Source organism: Prenolepis imparis, unplaced genomic scaffold (genome assembly GCF_030444845.1).
Source record: "Prenolepis imparis isolate NDT839.2.m4 unplaced genomic scaffold, iyPreImpa1.0 SCAF_13, whole genome shotgun sequence".
Classification (NCBI taxonomy): domain Eukaryota; kingdom Metazoa; phylum Arthropoda; class Insecta; order Hymenoptera; family Formicidae; genus Prenolepis; species Prenolepis imparis.
Window position 1 is genome coordinate 9,012,621 of NW_028141171.1, and position 20,971 is coordinate 9,033,591.

The 20,971-nt window shown below is 41.0% G+C and overlaps 2 protein-coding genes across 5 annotated transcripts in view; one reads left to right on the forward strand and one right to left on the reverse strand.

The window, feature by feature from the left end:
• The window catches only part of Ci (transcriptional activator cubitus interruptus), an 80,906-nt gene extending 65,145 nt beyond the window's left edge, over positions 1-15,761 (reverse strand). The window contains exon 1 of the mRNA XM_083053434.1: positions 14,349-15,761. Within this exon, the coding sequence (XP_082909560.1) occupies positions 14,349-14,584 (236 nt within the window). The 5' untranslated portion in view covers positions 14,585-15,761. The remainder of the gene's footprint in view (positions 1-14,348) is intronic.
• Positions 1,147-20,971, forward strand: part of Dctn4-p62 (dynactin subunit 4) — a 104,445-nt gene continuing 84,620 nt past the window's right edge. For 2 of the 4 annotated variants that reach the window (XM_083053435.1, XM_083053438.1), the window contains exons 1-2: positions 1,588-1,734; positions 2,192-2,619. In XM_083053435.1, coding sequence (XP_082909561.1) covers positions 2,406-2,619 — 214 coding nt within the window. In that variant the 5' untranslated portion in view covers positions 1,588-1,734; positions 2,192-2,405. Of the gene's footprint in view, positions 1,264-1,587; positions 1,735-1,963; positions 2,064-2,191; positions 2,620-20,971 lie in introns of those variants that run through there. The other 2 variants (XM_083053437.1, XM_083053436.1) reach the window with 2 other exon arrangements.

Consider the following 20,971-nt stretch of genomic DNA (forward strand, 5'->3'; position numbering starts at 1 on the left):
TAACACGTCGATGTACGTCGATGCATGTCGAATTACTACTGTTTCATATTTTTCTGTCTCTTTATTGCAACGTCTCGAGCGTACAAACAGGTGGTAGGGGTAGCGACCGAGCTAGCCACGGTTGGCTGTTTCACGTTGCCATGACTACGGGCTAAAGCGCATACTAAGTTTCGTGGAAGTGTCGCTCGTCCAAGTCGCTCGTCCAATTCTTTAATACGTGCGTCTCTTTCTCGCCGTACAAAATCGAAGGTAAATATATTGAATTCACGCTGAAAGTCAATAAATTTAATTGTTTCTTGCGATTTAATATTAGTCTGTCGATCTACAAATGTGTTTTCTCCTTTAAGAGAAGAATTATCATAACGTAATAAGAATGCTTGACTGTGATTGGACGATTTGCTTACGGCCTTACGATTACGACTAAAATTTTTGTACGTGCAATGGCCTTTAATAAGATAATGAAAAGTAGCCGTGATTACGTCACATCACGTGACTTTTGCAACACAGACTTACAGACTAGTTCAAGTAATATATCGGTGTGCACTCGAATCGCGACCCTTCCGTATTTTCGTGTCTTTTTAATTAACGTAGGGTCTCAAGCGTACTGTGCGTATAAAGAAATGATGGAGATATCGAGTCTAGTGACGATAATCGTCTCGGTGTGTCGATGTCTTATGTATGATTCCGATAAAGCACGTCTTCCAGTATTCGCTAAACAACGCTTGTCGAAAGAACCTCTTTAATACGTGCGTCTCGTTATCGTCGTACAAAATCAAAGGTAAACATATCAAATTCACGCTTAAACTCAAGAAATTTAATTGTTTCTTACGATTTAATATCAATCTATCGATCTATAAATGTGTTTTCTTCTTTAATAAGATAATGAAAAGTAGTTAAGAAATTTTTTTTTTCGCGTGACGTAAGCACACGAACTTGGCGTTGAAGTGGCGCCAGCCCTGATTACGTCACATCACGTGACTTTTGCAACACAGACTTACAGACTAGTTCAAGTAATATATCGGTGTGCACTCGAATCGCGACCCTTCCGTATTTTCGTGTCTTTTTAATTAACGTAGGGTCTCAAGCGTACTGTGCGTATAAAGAAATGATGGAGATATCGAGTCTAGTGACGATAATCGTCTCGGTGTGTCGATGTCTTATGTATGATTCCGATAAAGCACGTCTTCCAGTATTCGCTAAACAACGCTTGTCGAAAGAACCTCTTTAATACGTGCGTCTCGTTATCGTCGTAGAAAATCAAAGGTAAACCATATCAAATTCACGCTTAAACTCAAGAAATTTAATTGTTTCTTACGATTTAATATGATCTATAAATGTGTTTTCTTCTTTAATAAGATAATGAAAAGTAGCTAAGGAATTTTTTTTTTTTCGCGTGACGTAAGCACACGAAATTGGCGTTGGTGGCGCCAGCCCTGATTACGTCACATCACGTGACTTGCAACAACAGGTTAGTTCAAGTAACATCGGTGTGCACTTGTGCAGTCGAATCGCGACTCTTCCGTATTTTCGTGTCTTTTTAATTAACGTAGGGTCTCAAGCGTACTGTGCGTATAAAGAAATGAAGATATCGAGTCTAGTGACGATAATCGTCTCGGTGTGTCGATGTCTTATATATGATTCCGATAAAGCACGTCTTCCAGTATTCGCTAAACAACGCTTGTCGAAAGAACCTCTTTAATACGTGCGTCTCGTTATCGTCGTACAAAATCAAAGGTAAACATATCAAATTCACGCTTAAACTCAAGAAATTTAATTGTTTCTTACGATTTAATATTAATACGTCGATCTATAAATGTGTTTTCTCCTTTATAAGATAATGGAAAGTAGCGAAGAATTTTTTTTGTCGCATCATGTAATAAGGACGCAAATAGGGAGAAATGGTATGAAGCTAGCCGCGATCACGTGACTTTTGCAACAGGTTAGTTTAGGCAACATATCGGTGCACAGTTGAGTCTACGATCTCTCCGCTTTATTTACGTTTTAAATACATTGTGCGTATAAATAAGTAGTGGGAGTGTCGAGTTTAGCGACGAGTTGTCTCGGTATGTTATTCAGTCGACGCTATTTACGATTCATCGCGTCGTCTCCCTTATATTCATTAAACGACGCTTCGTCAGAAGAATTCATTCTCTAATACTCTAATACATGCACCTCTCTTTCTATTTTACAGCTTTCGTTCTCGTTCGACAAGCGTGCCATCATCACGAGTGCCATCCAATATCCCCGTGGACATGGAGAAATCGTCACCAGGACAAATTAAATACAGACAAATTAGTGCAGTCTATCAATGGTAACCTAACCTGTCACATTTTCGCGTCAGTCGAGAGTGCGTCGCGCTCGACGTGTGTCGGGAGTATCGAAGAATTTATCGGGCGATCGTTCTAATGTGTTGGTCAATCCGTTCGCGTTCGCGATCAATTAATAAACCCTCGAACCTTGAACATTCAGTGTGCAATAATGTGTTAACGCGTGTATTATTTCGCGATATTCAATTCGAATGCATCGCCAGTGCATCATCGAGAGGAACATCGAGAAGCATCACTGAGAGGATTCATCGAGAGAGGTTATCAACACACACACACACACACATCTACGACGGTGAGTCGTTGTTCATTAATTATTTTATATTTTTTTCATTGCGCAGCGTAAAGAAAGAAAATTAAAATTAATGCTCCTAAAATGCAAGTATATGGAAAATGTTTTAACGCATTATTGTGTGTATCATAGTATCGTTATATATATATTCAAATAAGAAATTTTTTAAAATAAATAAATTATTGCATCGTCACTCGCGGTATCTTCGTAATTTTTTTTCACATTGAATCAAATAGATCACGAAATTTGGAGCTCAGTGATTATTTATTAATTATTTTTGAATATTTTCATTGCGCAACGTAAAGAAAAAAATAAAATTAATATTCTTAAAATGCAATGTGGAAAATGTTTTAGCGCGTTCTTATATATTAATGTCGTTATATATATTTAATAAGAAATGTCTTTTTTAAAATAAATAAATTGTTGCACCGCTCGCAGCATCGCTGCGATTTTCTCTAACAAATATTGAATCCAGATTTCAAAATTCGGGAGGGTCAGTCCATTGTTCATTAATTATTTTCGAATCTTTTCATTGCACAGCGTAAAGAAAAGAAACACAATTAATATTCTTAAAACTTTTTTCTTTATGGAAAATGTTTTAGCGCATTATTATATATTATTGTTATATATATTTAATAAGAATATATTTTTTAAAATAAATAAATTGTTGCACCGCTCGCAGCATCGCTGCGATTTTCTCTAACAAATATTGAATCCAGTAGATTTCAAAATTCGGGAGGGTCAGTCATTGTTCATTAATTATTTTCAAATTTTTTCATTGCACAGCGTAAAGAAAGAGAAATACAATTAATACTCTTAAAACTCTTTTCTTTATGGAAAATGTTTTAGCGCATTATTATATATTATTGTTATATATATTTAATAAGAAATGTCTTTTTTTAAATAAATAAATTGTTGCACCGCTCGCAGCATCGCTGCGATTTTCTCTGATATATTGAATCGAGTAGATCACGAAATTCGGGAAGGTCAGTCATTATTAATTAATTATTTTCGAATATTTTCATTGCACAGCGTAAAGAAAAGAAACACAATTAATACTCTTAAAACTCTTTTCTTTATGGAAAATGTTTTAGCGCATTATTATATATTATTGTTATATATATTTAATAAGAATATATTTTTTAAAATAAATAAATTGTTGCACCGCTCGCAGCATCGCTGCGATTTTCTCTAACAAATATTGAATCCAGTAGATTTCAAAATTCGGGAGGGTCAGTCATTATTCATTAATTATTTTCGAATCTTTTCATTGCACAGCGTAAAGAAAGAGAAATACAATTAATACTCTTAAAACTCTTTTCTTTATGGATTTATGGAAAATGTTTTAGCGCATTATTATATATTATTGTTATATATATTTAATAAGAATATATTTTTTAAAATAAATAAATTGTTGCACCGCTCGCAGCATCGCTGCGATTTTCTCTGATATATTGAATCGAGTAGATCACGAAATTCGGGAGGGTCAGTCATTATTAATTAATTATTTTCGAATATTTTCATTGCACAGCGTAAAGAAAAGAAACACAATTAATACTCTTAAAACTCTTTTCTTTATGGAAAATGTTTTAGCGCATTATTATATATTATTGTTATATATATTTAATAAGAATATATTTTTTAAAATAAATAAATTGTTGCACCGCTCGCAGAATCGCTGCGATTTTCTCTAACAAATATTGAATCCAGTAGATTTCAAAATTCGGGAGGGTCAGTCATTGTTCATTAATTATTTTCAAATTTTTTCATTGCACAGCGTAAAGAAAGAGAAATACAATTAATACTCTTAAAACTCTTTTCTTTATGGAAAATGTTTTAGCGCATTATTATATATTATTGTTATATATATTTAATAAGAAATGTATTTTTTTAAATAAATAAATTGTTGCACCGCTCGCAGCATCGCTGCAATTTTCTCTAACAAATTGAATCGAGTAGATCGCGAAATTCGGGAGGGTCTCTCAATCATTGTTCATTAATTATTTTCGAATCTTTTCATTGCGCAGAGCAAAGAAAGAAACACAATTAATACTTTTAAAATGCAAAATATGAAAAATGTTTTAGCGCATTATCATATAATAGTATTGTTATGTATATTTAGTAAGCAAACTTTTTTTTTAATGAATAATTTGTTGCATCGCCGCTCGCGACATCCCTGTGATTTTCTTTAACACATTGAATCGAGTAGATCGCGAAGCTAGGAACGGTTAGACTCGGAAGGAAAGATTGAGTTACCAAGATAATCGGATGCACGCCCATTCGCGCGACCACGCATCTCGATATCTTTTAGGCGCAGTTCACAATGTGAGAGTTAAATTCCTCTTTTCGAGACACCTTTCGTCGATATTAGGCCTCTGCCGGAAAAATATAAATTTGTAGAAATCCGGCTATTTTGTTTACATCGCGTCGATAGCTATTCGATCGGTTGCATCAGCACGAAACACGTTCCACGGATGCTGATGAGATGATCGTTAACGATAATCGTCACCGCTACCGAATTTATTTCAATTTACGCGAGACGAATAAGCAGATAATTCATTTCAATTAATATTATAAGAGGGATATATCATAACAAGGATTTTTTAATTTAACACTTTATTCAGTAACCGGAAGAAATCTAAAAAATAGAATTGCATTTTCCGCGAGCGTGCTGAAATTGTCAACTTTGAAATTTCGATCCGCGAATGAACGACGTTGAAAGGTTGAAAGGGATTTGTGGAATTCCGAGATCTCGATCCTCCCTTCGATCGCAAGTGCCTCTCGAACTTTATGAATTCAAAGATGTATAGAGATCTTCGCGGCCGAGGCGGCGGTTATGGAACGCGACGGAGGCAGATGGGCTTGGCAGCACAAAAGCGATAAATCAACGTAATAAGTCGGGCCTGGGAGAAACATCGAGTCCATAAAGATGTTGGTTTAGGACACACACACGCATTTCCGAGGCGCGCCCTCGCGGGATCTCGCAGGCTCTCTTATAGTCCCGCTTAGAAAATCATGAATCGTCTCGATCTCGATCCAAGGAGCCAAGGGGCGCACCCGCGTGTCGTGGACTCTAATAAAGGAAAAGATATAGCCGGTATTCGTGTTTTCTCTGTATATACAAAAATGTTATGCTTACTAGCTCTCGTTCGGGAACCGTCAAAGCGAAAGATAATAAACATCGCTCCACGAAATGTCAGTTGAAGTATGTGCGAACTTGGCACGCAATCTGCGTGTGTGTGTGTATGTGTATTACGGAAAATAAATATTTTAAATTTGATATGTACACATATATCCGATATGTAAATATAACATTTTCCATCGCTATCACGTTTTATCGAGATATAAAAAATACATTTTGTTTTGCATTTAAGTGATCTATATATATATACATTATCTATACATTTATGAAGTGTGTTAATTAGAAATTAATTAATGTTTATATCGATAAGAGAGTATCGAATATATTTTGCTCCTCATATTCCGTTATAAAGATTCGATTTTGATCTCTCGATGCCTTCTCCTCTCCTTCCGAGAACAGAGGAAGTCGAATGTCGGAGGAAGAACCGAAAGATTAAAGGGCGGAGTTAATGGCTCAATTAGCGCGGTTGGCAGGCAGCAAAACACGGAATGGAACTTGGACGGAAAAGTTCTCGGTTAAGATTCTCTCGAATTTCACACGAAGAAAAATCCAATATATTTTTTCAAAACATCGACCTTCTTTTATCGCAGTAATATTTTTTTAAATACTTGTTTTATTGTAGAAGATAATTTTAGAATTAGAAATCTTAGACAATCTTGAAATTTTTATCGTATTCGTAAATATAAGCAATCTAATAATATAATCAACGTCTATAGTGCAAATACACGTAATACTGTTTAAAAATGATAATAAATTTGTGTTTAGGAGAAAATACTTATGTACTATCCGCTAATACATATTTTCATGGTACAATATTAAGAGAGATTATTCGCGGTCTATTATCACCGAGCGAAGAAAAACCGAAATGGTAGAATGAAACGAAAACGTTCACCTATACACTTTTTCCCTCGCGACAAATAAGCGCGTTTGACAGCCGGATAATAACTGGAAACTTTATCGTCCAAGAATATCGTCATTTTAGACGTCGCCAATTTTCGCGACGGAATTGCCCGGCTACTCGACTTTAGCTGAGTTTATGATCCTGATGTAGGCGTCGCGCACGCAAAAGAGAGAGAAAAAAAAAAGATCAACGCTTGCAGAAAGTCGATCTTAACGATTCTCGCGTCGCGGTGAATCGATGATAAAATCGGGAACAACGTCCGCGCACCCGTTGGCACTAAAGTCGGCCTAAAGAGGTTCGGCTTTATGGTTTCCGTGGTGCGATGCCCGAACGACGACGAGGAAAAAGAAAAGAAAAAAAAGCGTGTAACTGGGAAACCGTGCCCGCGCCGCCTCTGTCAGCTGTCATTACGCGTCGTTAACTTGACAGTGGACAGAAGTCAACGAGCAACCTACATGCAGGGATTACGGGAATCTCTCGTTCGTAGATAGAGCGGTTATCCTTATACGCAGTTTCTAAGAAGATTTTCTCACTCGTCGTTTCACGCTCCGGTAACCGCGTTCATAATCTCAAGATCTGTGTGTAACTTTTTTTTCTCGAGCTCGAATTATCATGGAAAGTATAGTCGTTTGTACGACAACGTACGATTTGTCGAAGTATAAACGATTTCCCGGTTTCCGAGTAAAAATTCAAAAGAAGAAAATAAGGCATATAATCGTCTTTTTATAATTCGCGTATAATACTTGATTAAGAGTTAGCGACAAAAGGACATAGTAACTCGTCCTCGCGCAAATTATGTTACCTCTACTAAATCGGCGTAACGGTACGAGCTCGAGTTGGGAATGGTATAATCCCCGAATGGTGTGTTTCATAGAGGGGGCATATCCCCGTTAATCCACGGTGCTTGTAATTCCGCGCTTTCGCCGCAAAAGAGACGCGCCGATGGAACAAGCTCGACAATCGGATTAAGATTAAGGCGGATAGACATCCCCGGGACCGGACCGGAGGAAGGCGATTTAACCGCGCGGTTTACATTTAAAAACGGTTGGATATTCGAGATGCTCTCCTACGCGTTCTCGGAGTGCACCCTCTCGTTCTCCCTCCTCCCGGGCACTCGAAGAGGATTCCGGAGTGGTAAATTCTCGAACGCCATAACATCGCCACCGTGCGTTTGTTTGGACAAGGGCATTATGAGATTTTATGCGAGCCACGCGTGCTTCGTCGACTTACAACGTTGTTTATGCACCCAGCGGCGCACCTCACCGCCTCGCCTCCTCTCCTCTCTTGCCTCTCCACCTCTGTGAAAGGAGCAGATTCGTTCTGCCGATCCATCCCCTACTTTTCTCGGTTTTTTCGCGTCCCCACCTTTTCTCCTTCCTTCGATAAGAGAGCTCGATGACTTTAATATAATATAGGTGTTACAGAAACCAAATCGTTTTGTTATCTCGGAATGTGCAAATCATAGTTTTCTTAACACTCGATGGAATCTCGTGGGAACCATGCAGCAATATGTGGACTCTAAAAATATCTTCTTAATATACCTCGCACGAACAGAGAGATATTCAAAAAAACAATATTAAATCACACACATTAGGTTTACTATATATTTTTTGTATTATTATTCTGCATCACCTTCTCATCTTTCACAACTTATATATATTTTATACATTACAGTTTAATATAACTTATTTATTATTCGAGAAATAATATCTTTTTCAATATTGAAATATGATATTCGTATCAAATACTATCGACTTTCGATATCTCGCGCTATGCAATAACAAAGTATTGATAACGCGAGCGGTAACGAGTATTTCTTCCGCGAATCTTCCGTCTTGTCGGTGCGTACACTGTTGATCGAGCGAACGAAACGCATCGGTGATAATGAATATTTATTTGAAATGAAACGAGCCGCGAGAACCTTTTGGCGCGCCGCAATCTCGGCGAGTAGACACATGGACTCGGTCGAAGCAGACAAAACAAACCCGTTTTATCAACGAGTACCATCGCCTAATTGTCTCATTAAAGCGATTAGCCTTTGAGCGAGTCATCCCAGCTAGGAGTACACGTTCCTCACGGGTGGCGAGAAATGTCATTCTTTATTGTCTATACTTATACTCTCTCAACCTCCTTCATTATGACAAACAAAATTCACTTAACAGTTATGTTAATTTTTCCACTTGTCTCGCTCGTAGCGAGAAAGAGTGATAAAAAAATTTGATTTGAATCCTAATTGCTTTAAAAGCGCATATGTAGAGTGAAAAGAATTGAAAAGAAAAAATATTTTTCTTTAAGAAAATTATTGAAATTTTTTTACACTTTAATTGATGTGGTCCGAGATTCGCCCTCGCATTTGTTTCCGGATGCGCAATAATTCGCGCGATTCGCGAGCGAGGGAAGAGGGAAGGGAATCGTATACGCGCTATCGCGCGATACGTATCGTATCGTACCTGGGTATCGTGTGTCTCCTGCGGGCTGGCGGAGCCGGGGCTCCCGGTACAAAACGTGGGTCGCGGCGTTATGAATGCGTGGAATTTATCAATGGACGGCGCGCCAATGATAAATCGCGACAGCGCGGCTCTCTCTATTCGCGCGAAACGGCAAAGGGAATGGGGAGAAAGAGAGAGAGAGAGACTCGCGGGCCCCGAAGCTGGAAGAAGGGAATGTCTTCCTTCGACGAGAGAGAGTTCCTACCGTGCGCATCGCGATGCGCGCGCTGACAAATCGGTCTTCGTTTTTACGTACGATACGTTGCCGGCGGCGTATGCGATATCGTATATATGTATATATATGTACACTTCATTCGGTCGTGTTTACGCCGTAATACGAGTACCGAATAATTGGTCGCGAGAGATAGGCGATAAGGACAGCTTTTCGATTCTTCTGTAAACTGTATACGAAGCGCAAGGTTTACATCTCCGTGAGATAGCGCTCGTTTTCTCTCGTATTGCGAATTAAACGAAACAATCGTATAAACGCGCGACATTCCTCGGGATATAAGGCGAAGAAGGCGCGTATTTATCTCGGAACGGCGACGCGCTTCACGATTTGCCGTTCGGATCCGTATTCATCGAGATGAAATCTGAACCAACGAGTATGCAAAAGTCGCGCGACAAGCGGAATGAGAAGTGTCGCGACATCTCGCCCCGATCCCATGAGCGTATTTCGATAAACCGAAAGCGCTCGCGGACGCGCGCCTTATAAGCGCGAGAGAAACGGTCCGGGGACACGTCGTGCGAATTAAAGAACGCCCGCGAGAAATGATATTCGCGTATTACACGGCGAATATATTTCGATAAAACAAAGGTTCAAGGAGATTTTCAAAGGCGAGAATCGAAGAATTCTCGCGCCGATAAAAAGGAACATTGTAAAAGGATATTTTTTCGCGATATTTTTACGCGCGAGATCCGATCTCTAGCTGGACCATCTCTCTCGATGAGAGGTCTCCCTCGTGAGAGAAGAAGTCCGACGAATACCAGCATGTCTGGTAGCTCTCTTGCATCTCGTTTGTTTTCACACGATACCCGCATCTTCGGAGACTCCCTTTGCATTCCCGATCCTCTCTTGCGACAGCCTACGCGGACCTAAAGAGATTCATAAATGAGATGAGATCCCGCGGCGCATTGTTTGCGTCCAGTTTCGCGGCGAAATGAAATCTTCCTCCCACGATCGCGGGATAACAACCAGCGGTGACAGTTCGCGATTACGATAAAAAAAAGTCGAAACTGTGGTTCTCCGATTTTTCAATACTCGAATTTTTTTTTTTTTTCCTTTCGAAACGCGAACCGAGACACCGTCCTCTGTCTTTCCGAGATACCGTCTCCTCCCGTACAGTTTGCGATGCATTAACTACTAGCAGAACCAAGTTTTTTAATGTATCGAAATGTCAGACTTGGCGTGTCAGCGGAGACGCCGGGCGGAGAAGAACGCGGCGCGCGATATCTTTCACTGTGATGAGGCGAAACGCCGAAGGCAAAAATACACGGCGTGTCTCGCATCCTCGTAAAGAGACGAAAATATCTGTTCAAGACAAGCGGGGTGGAGAGGAGAAGAAAGGGACGGGAATACGACGCTCGGCGCGCAGCATATACACACATTTTACACCCGCCATCGTTCTTCTATCCTGTCTTGTGGCAACGGAACGGAAGTTTTGATTGACCATATCGTATCCGCGAACGATCCGCGCGCGATCACCAAGAGACGGGATCAGACGAAGACGTTGTGCGAGAGTGGCGTGAAAATTGATGGGAGACGTTTCGCATTTTTACGAGCATTACGAGAGATAATGCCATCACTTGTCAAGTCGCGATAGAGTATTTTACGCTCGAATCGATTAAAAATTCACGGGTCAACGTTATTATTATCGATCCCGAGACGCTTATATGAATTCCGTTTCAAAGATGCAATCTCCGATTGAAAGATCTCTCGCTGCGCGAAAATCTTAATCTCGTCATTTTAGCACAGCCGGTTTATACATCAAGCAATGAGTCACATGATAGTCGTAATATTTTATTGCATTGCTTCTATAATCGATAGCTCTATGAATATATTTTTCAGCATTTGCGAAAAGTGTGATATTATTAAATAAATTATGAGTTAATGCACAGCAATAAAACGTCAGCGGTATTAAATCATTTTCTCAGCTATAATCTTCTTTTTTTTAGTCTATATAAAATATAAAAGAATAAATAATCATACATCTTTTCACGAAAAAAAATATTAGCTACCATAGCTACATTTTAGATACCCCATATTATATTTAAAATTTAATTATCCTAATTAGCCTAAATTTTAGCTGTGTCATTAATATTTTTAAGCTATAGTTTAATAAGGAATCTCCGTTAAATTATAAAATATTAGTTACTACAGCTAAAAAATTTAGCTACGGTAGCTGATATTTTTGCCGTGTTATTTATCATAGACATGAAAATTGAGCAATGAAAAATATCTTTATCCCTTTATATTGATGCGGATGGATACGTCGAATAGGCAGATGCACAGTTGTCGGCTTTTACCACAAACTGTTATACACGCACGCACACGCGTGTGCTACTTGTCCAATCTATCACATAACTCGGGGTGGCTTTACGACGTTTTACAGCGTCCTGCTCGCTGTAAAACCGCGAACCCTCGTAAAAGACCGACGCGCATCTCTCCCTCGTCACGAATTAGATTCGCGCGGCGGCGATTTTATCCAGCGAACATCTTCCTCGCGTTCTCGCGTCTTTTCTTCGCTTTTTAGATTTTCACCCTCTATACTCTCTGCCGGTTCCATTCACGCCGACGTCGCCATTCGTTTTAGTTGGCGAACACGCGCGTATACGCTCGCAGCGACCGCGACGAAGCTGACGCGATTCGCTTCTCGGCCTCCTACTGCGAGCCCGAAGATCGTGGAATGAATAAAGAAAGCGGATGAACACACAAAGGGCGAGGCGAGAGAGACTCGATAATCGCCTGTTCGCGAAGAACCGCGAAATTGGCATCGAATTAAGTTCCTCTTTTGTTCTACATTTTAAGCTTTTAAAACTTAACTTGATACATTTATAGCTTCGAGCAAACAAATAACGTGCGAATCTTTTTAAAAGAGATCGAGATGTCGAATGAACACTTAAAGATCCTCTAAATAAAAGATTGTAATATATTCTAGGCACTTCTCTCTCTTTCTCCCTTCTTTTTTAATCTTTTGGATCTTAAATAAGATTTACGAGTATGACAATCGTAATGATGACAATGATAATCAAACGGATATTTATTTATTCGCTGTCATGCGAGTCTGTAAATATCATCGTAATACGAATCTACCCGCATGTTCTCTCTTATGCTTCATTTACATATAAACAGATTTCGGCAATTCTGACTGTATCCTGTATTCTGCGAATAGTCGCTGATACAATAATCGATATTCTACGCGCGATCGCGCAATTTCGCGTCCCCCTCTGATAAAATTGTCGACCGACGATTTATTATGCCGGTCATCGGCGCGCCCTATCCTCTCCCTTCTCCTTTACCGATACGATGTTACGGATGATCGAGAGGGTGGCAACTGTTGCAATTAAATGCTTAATTGGACCGACATACTGAAGCTTCGTGATTGCCATCCCGAAACACCTGCTACGATTGCTGATTTAATGCCGTATGAAAGAATCGGCGCCGTGAGTTTTACAACACATTTAATGCACCTCGTTTCTCTCTCTCTCTGCCTCTGATTAAAATATTCGTGTCGTCCGAGATGGTCGAGATTAAGCGAACGACTTTTTGCATAATTGTCACTTTAATTGTGCATTATTAATTGATCGACGATTCAGCGGTTTGTGTGACGTAAATTTTAACAGCGATTTCGTATCATTCGAACGTCCGACGTTTATAAACTCATACATGTGTATCGAAACATTGTTATATTTTTAACAAATACGCGTCACGCAATTTGTAACTCGCACGTACGCGTATGCCGTATACTCTCGACCAAGTTTCAGTTACCTTCAGTGTGTATAGTCTCTTATCGCGAATAATAGAGCCGGGGCTCTATTATCCTTTCGACGAGGTACCGCAATTCCACGGTGGAAATGAAGCGCTGAAAGGAAGGAAACCGCAGCTTTGTTCGCGCCGCGTCGAAGCGTCTAATTATTGCGTCGTTCCGTTTCCACATCCCAGAGAGAGGCTAGCCTTTTGCTCGAGGAGGTAATCTCGTTGCGTGCAATCGCGTGTCTCGTGTTCGCGGAACGTGAAAACACGCGAGGAGGCTTTAATTAACTCGATTAAGACGTTATTCCGTCCGGGGTAACGCGATTCTTCGCCGAGCCTTCTTTCGCTCCTCTCGTTCGATCCGACTCATCCGAAGCATCCCGATCGGCGCCAATTCTCCCGTCGCGAAGCTTCTTGTTAACACTTCTCGCTCGCAGCAACGCGATGTAGGTATTACTTACAATCAGTCAGTGCGGCGATTAACGCGGATCGCCGCTTATGCAAATACGTGTAAAATCATTGATCTTTCGTTATACGTGATCACGTTACGCAAAATATAACGGAGTCAATTGTCGGTGCACGCTTGCACGTGCAAATTATAGAGTAAGGGTAAATTAATGTCTTTTCGCTTGCATGGAAATTCATATCGAGACTTCATATCGAGAATGGGCTAATTATTAACGTGGTTCGATCGAAATCTGCGAACCAATATTACGGCTTATCTCACACGAAGGGATAATGTACAATATAAACATAAACTTCTAATTCTAATCGATCGCGGTGTGCTTCGAGTTGAAAACTTGTGTATGGCTATATATATCAACTATAATATCTTGAGCCAAATCTAATTGTAACTATTTCACTTAACTATAGGTAGGAAAAATTATATATAATCACGAGGGGTAACTCCGAGGTAACATTTATGAGCAATTCCGACAAGATATGCAAAAAAGAGAGATATATGTACAGATCGATTTCATTATAATAAACTTATTAAAAATTTGTTATAACATTTAATTAAACGGGCTGAAATAAAAATCTAGAAATTCTTCCCCGGAATATTTCTGTCAAGTTTGCTTTAATCTCCAGATTATTGAAATTCTCTAATGAAACTCGAATTTTCAGTACAATTTTTTGACATTTTATTTTTTTTCGAACTCGCGTATGATAGTGGAGCATATTAACATTTGTATGAATCGTTTGAAATAAATGAAGACGAAAACTTACGGGTGAGGTGGCGGTGCATGGAAGGCAACGGCTGCAGCAGCCGCCGCCGCCGCATGATGCTCCCAAGTGACCGGATGCGGCGGCGGCCCGTGATGCGGATGAAACGGTGGCGGATGAGGCGCCGAATGAGGGTGCGAATATAAGGTCGCGTGGAAGGCCGAATGCGGATGATGCGGCGGCGGCGGTGGCGGCAGCAACGAGAATGCCTCCTGATAAGCGACCTCCTTCTCCGGCATCTTGCCGGCGGCTGCTGCTGCTGCTGCTGTTGCCGCTGTCAAGGCCAGCTGTCGCGCCAGGAAGTTGCCACCCTCCTCTTCCAGGATCAAGGCAAATCGGTCCGTCTGGCACTCTGCTTACGTTGGTACCGATGGTACGGGCAAAAACAAGCGATAACGGTGGACATAGTCCGTTTTCAAGGGAACCAACCACTCGTCCTTGAAGGGAGATTGTGATTATTAACGCGTTTTCGCAGCAATTAACAGTCGTTTGTCCTTGCAGCAATCGTAGGTAGATCGACTATCTCTACCTGATGCCTCCTGCGGCGCAATTTTCAAATTGTCTGCATTTTCTCGTCGTGGCTGTAAACTGGGGCGGAAACGAACGTATCTTTTTGCGTCGACAGATCCGTCGGCACCTGAGAGGGTCGAATCCTGCTGAGTTTCTAACGGCGTACAGGTCGCACGTTTCTTATGGAACCTCGTGCCTTTAATTTTTGTAATGTTTGCGTAAAGATCCTCGTCCGGAAAGGTTGTTTTCACTTTGCCTTTTAACGAACTGGATCAGCAATCCTGGTGTTGCTCGCCGACGGATCCAAATTATATCCAACAACTTCGCTACCACTCGTCCACGAGAGAGACTTTCCTTTCACTGGCCGTCGAATACGGTGACTCACCACTGTTCGTTAGTTAATCCATGCGGGCCAAGCTCGATTGGCGATCACTGATAATCCCCGGGTGCGTATCGCGAAGTCACGTATTATCGTCACACGAGCGACCTCGAACCGACAGATCTATCGGATAAGGCGGCGTCAATCGATCACCATCGTCGCGATTAATGCGCGACGACGCCCACCGTTCGCGCGAATCGAGAGCACGTTCACCGCAATCAGATTGCTTCCGGCGGCGCGTCAAACGTCCTCGCGATCGCATTCCTGATCACCACCCTCGACGAGCGATCGCATTCGGGGCGATCGCTGCCTGCTGATAACACGCGCGACACTTAATAATTTTATCCCGGAATCGAGACACTCGGACATTAGATTTCAGGGTGAATGTGTGTATATATATTGTATATCTCCCTTGGTCCCTTTTGCTCGCCGTCTTCTCTGACGACGGGGATGACGAGGTTGTCCGCTCTCTGGAAAGACGCGACTCGGAACGTGTATGCGAACCCTATCACGGTGCTTGTGCTTTGGCGGATATGGCGGTACTGAGACTCTACCACCACCCTACTATCGCTACCATCACCACCACCACCATCGCTACCACTACCACCTCTACCATAACCATCGGAAGAGAGCATGGTATGGTCGAGGAGGAGAGAAGTCGGGCGTGTGGCGGTAGATGCGGTTGTGTTGTCGGGTAGGCGTGCGACAGAGAGGCCGTGAAGAAACGCGGAGAGGAAAATTCGATGTGAGAACGAGGAGGATAAACGGATGCTTCTGGCGTATGTCGCGTAGAAGGGAGATGAGAGCGAGAGAGAAAGAGGAAACGAAAAAGCTACGGGAAAAACGTCGAGAGATGATGCTGGAGAGAGAAAGAGAGGCGGATCTCTATCGGGAATAGTGGGAAGGATAGAGGATGGAGAGAGGGAGCGTATATGTACGGGTTCAGGAATGAAAGTTGAAGAGAGACGATCGGTGCAGCGATGGTGAAACGAGGAGAGAGAACGCGTGTCAGCTCGACAACTCAACTAGCACCAGCCGTCCCTGACTCCCACCTTCGGTCCTTTCAGATCTTTCGTCTCGTTCCCGCGAAGGAAAACGCGTGGGTGCATCGGAAAAAGACGAATCTTTCTCTCTTTCTCGAATGCGCTTTTATAAACGAGTATCGAAAAAAAATTATCGTGTGGAAATGATAATTGATGAAATTGAGCTTATCTTTTATTTCGAGATTATTCGCGATGTTATATCGTGTTATATGAAATAAATTATAATATGCGTTTATTCAAAGTTATTCAAATTGAATTGCAATGAAATAATTTCATTCTTATATCGTTGTAATTTATTAATAATACTTTATTTGAGCAATCAATTGTCTTCTTTCACATTTATATTTTTATGATATTAATCTTATATTTTTTAAAAATAATTTTACTGAAAAATTAATTTTCTCGAAAAAAAAAAAATTATTTTAGATTTTTTATTTATTGTTCTTTACTATATCATATTTTATATGTATTTTAAAATTTGATTTTCCATAAAAAATTTGCTTACCGAGAAAAAAATCTATTGACGAACAAAACACACGTGTTTGGCGCAACTTTTTAGAATGTTTAGCTTCCGGTAGCTCCGTATGAATTTTCACCATATGCCTGGTATCGAGTGTTTCCTTTTTCTCTTAGCGAGCCTTGTCTTAGAACGGTCGCAGATTTTTGAAACTAACCAGAAAAAAATCTGGTCACCCGGCAACCAGAATTTCATGGATTTTATCCGCCTACTGTCAGCATATCATGCCTTTCTTCGCATTTTCGGTCCTCTGGTTTCATGTTCTCGCGCAGCACGTGTGAGACAACTGAAGATCTTATGCGAGGGTGCGCCTCGCATCTCATCAGTTCTTATAACAACTTATTTTGTCCGAGATTAATGAACTTATATTTCGATACAAATGTTCTCTCTCCCTCTCTTTCTCTCTCTGCTTTTATTATGGAGTCCAAATTTTTTTAAGCAATAGCATGAATTAACTAAACATCTCGACATAATCAGACATATCTACGAATAGTTTTTGAAATATCAGGTTGCTTTACGCAAAAGATAAAATAATCGATACATTACGAGAAATAATAATCGCGATCATTTATGAGTTTTGAAAATGAAAATGACATCGTCGTAACGCTAAATATATATCGACCTTGAGGATGACATGACGTGCGCCCCGATAATCACCGGTGAGAAAGGAATGAAGTGCATAGAGAGTCATTAACTAGCCGTCGACTCGTTGTGGTTGTTCTCTTCAACCTGCTAGCCGTTTGTCCCCCCCAACATACGTCCATGTAATTCTCCGCCGAGGACCCTCCTCATCAGCCGTGTACCGCGTTACGTTCGCGTTTGCCGACAAACACCCGTGACTACTCATTATTTTGTTGATTTTGCTGGTCGCTTCCTCGGCAGCGTCGAAGAGGCAAGATTACGTTCCGCGGGACCTAATTATCGTCAAACGACCGGCCAATCTACGGCAGGCTTTTAGGTATCGGCTCGAGCTTGCTTGTTCTTGCGAATCAGCGCCGCCCTAATCATCCTGCTCCCGGCGACCAATAATGTCGATGCTTCATCGTTTATAAGCGTTGATGTATATACAATATTAATCGCGTTTTTTTTGTGTCATAATTTTTTTGGCTTTATAAATTATTAGAATGACGTTCATTCAAGCTAATAGAATTCTAAACATTTTTTTGAAATATTTTTTTTAGAAAAATTCCCAATTTACGAAAACATATGAATATGTTTGTCACATCCCGACTCACATGTGTTTCTTGCCAAAAGAGTGTATAAATAGTATGAAATTCGAGAGGGATGCTCGCGCATATCGAACCGTTAAAACGTTTATTAGCCACGAACGTATACTTTGGAATATCGCGCGACAAGCGTGACTTCCTGTCTCCTCTCTGGCCGTGTCCGATCGATACGTTTTGTCGACTTTTTGAATCGCCGTAGCCGGCTATTTAGATGTGGCGTAGAGAGAACAGGCAAGAAATAGAATTGTCAAGCCAGGAGCGCTTTGTACGTCCGGTTGGAGTGAATGGACCGTGCGGTCGTTAAAATCGACAGAGTGCCGATATGCGAGCGCGGCTACGTCCAATCGATCCGTTTTACAGGACTGCTCCTGAGAGAAGGCGGCAAAAAGTGGTTACCTCGCTTCATGGTAGTCGTGTTACCCAGTGTAAACAAAAAGGGACGCGTGTTACATGCATTATATGCGAGTACAGTCGAGCCGGCAACAACGCTGTGCTCGTTACGAGCGACGCATAAGAGGATCACCCTACGTTTCTTCCTGCTATAAGGGTTTCCTTTTGCGCGAGAGTGCAAAGGAGCTCTCAGCTCCTTCGCCTTGGTTTTCATCTTTTTCCACACCTCTCGACTGTGTCGACAGCGTTATCGAGATGCTATTACTACTCGAAATTGGAACAATAATCATTTTCCCTGTTTAAAAGAAATCTTTGCAAATTTTGTCACAAGATATTTTTTCAATTTGTTTTGAAATTATTTTTATCGTATAATATTTTTATTAAATCGTTATCATATTTTGAATAGGTACATTGAAATATATTTATGTATTAAAAATATATTACAATTTTTTCCAAATTATTAATTATTAATTAATATTATTATTGAATGTACACCGGAAAAAAATATTAGCTACCATAGCTAAATTTTAAGTATCCGCATCTAAAATTTAATTACCATGTCTAAATTTTATGGTAACTAATATTTCTAAGCTATAGTTTAATTCCCCATATGAAATTATATAGTTAAAAATATTAATTACCATAGCTAAAATTTAGACATGATAATTAAATTTCAGGTGTAATATATATCTTAAAATTTTGGTAACTAATATTTTTTCCGTGTAGATCTTACAAAAAACTTAAAAAAAACTTAAAAAAAATCAATGATTGTTTCAACGTTCAAAGTGGAAAAAGTTTTCGAGTGTCTAAATGCTATGAAAAATTGAATAAAATAAAATAAAATAATGATATCTCGTAACATCAAGTCTTATTTACATCTCAAGTTGCTCGCATCCTAGCAGTAAGATATTGGATGCTGACTGTAGGAAGGGAAGAGTCTGAAACCCTTTAGTCTCCACGTAGTTAGAGTGGGAGAGTGGGCCGAGCCAATGATGGGATTGCTTATGGGGGACCTCACTGGGTACCTGTTGGTCAGGTGTATCCCACTCTTGCCACACCGATCTTTTCTCTCATTCTTTCTTTCGTGACAACGTTTTCCCATTCTTCTTTCTCTCTTGCGCGGCCTATCTCATTTCGTTTCATTAAATCTTAGCTACGAACGCGCCGTAACTTTGTAAAGATTTTTCTCCAAGATCGTTATTGATCTTTCGACACTCTGCCGTCCCGGTAAAATATTTTAATACCGAATAAAATTTAATGAGCACGTTTGGTTCTTTCGAAACAGTCTTATTCTTTCGTCAAAATATATGTCATCTTTGAAGAAACTCTCATTGTTCCTTTTTGATTGTGATGATACAATTTTAATTTTGTCAAAATTATATTATTATTGTAATGTGCAATATTTAAGCCCTATTATAATTATTTATTTTATATTATCGGAGGAAAACGAAATAAAAAAATATTAAATATAAAAGGACTATGAGAGAGAAGCAAATATCGCCGTCTCGCGGACAAGATTATTCAAGATTTCGGCAAAGTCGTAAAGGAGGTAAAAATGCTGGAGTGCTATGGTTCCTATAGATCACGCGTGCCTTCGGCTTGACTTAACGACAGAAGGCGAGGGCCGTAAGAAGTGGCGGGCCTTTACGCGGGAAACGTAACACGAGCGGCCAGAGAGGAGGCTGCGATTCGTGACTTCCCAGAAAGCCGATGGAACCTCGCAGGCCCGTTTCCGAGCCCCCCGTGGTTCTAGCTCATTAACCGGCACCCACCCTTCATCCCCCTCGTACCTCATCATCCTCTTCTGCACGTCGTTGGCGTGACGGCTGGGCTCACGAACAGTGTGCGTGTGTGCCCGTACGCGTTCATCAGGTAAGAAAGGAGCCGCCTGCGCCGACACGCGGGGCGCTAGGCGTTGGGTCAGTTAGTTATCGAGGACGGTTATGCGGATAGAAAGGGACAGCCGAGGTTTCTCGCAGGGAACGCGCGGAAGGAAGCGGGACAGCCGATATTCGTATAGGAGGGGGCGCGGACCCTTCTCGTTCCCTCGACGCCCCGAGCCAACGAGCCCCCGATCCTCTCGTCGCTTCAAACCGGTGTGCGTCCGCGCCGTCTGACGAGATAATTTGTTCCTCGTTTCCTGGGATTTCGTGAGCCGGGGAGACTCGATACAGAACTCCAGGATGGAGGCAGAGCGCGGCGGCACGACGGGCCCCCCCGAAAGGGTCCTCACGAAACGAGCCGTCGATGTACATGCGGCGGTCGCAACGGCGGCGCCTCTTTATTATTACAGGGCCACACCGACACTTGGGCGTGGGAAAACGACAGGAGCATTCTCCTGCCGTTTCGACCACTGTGTCGGACGTGACTCAAATCGGATCGATTGTCGAAGCAAAGTAATGTGTGCTGAACACGCTACGAACAATTTCGCGATATTAAGCGATTAGTCCTGTCGAGTTTCAGACAAGTACGTATAACGAAGCAGCTCTTTGGCTTTTATGTAAAATTTCCGCCAAGTTATTGTAAGAAAACTTTTGAGGGGGGCAAGAACGAGAGAACGG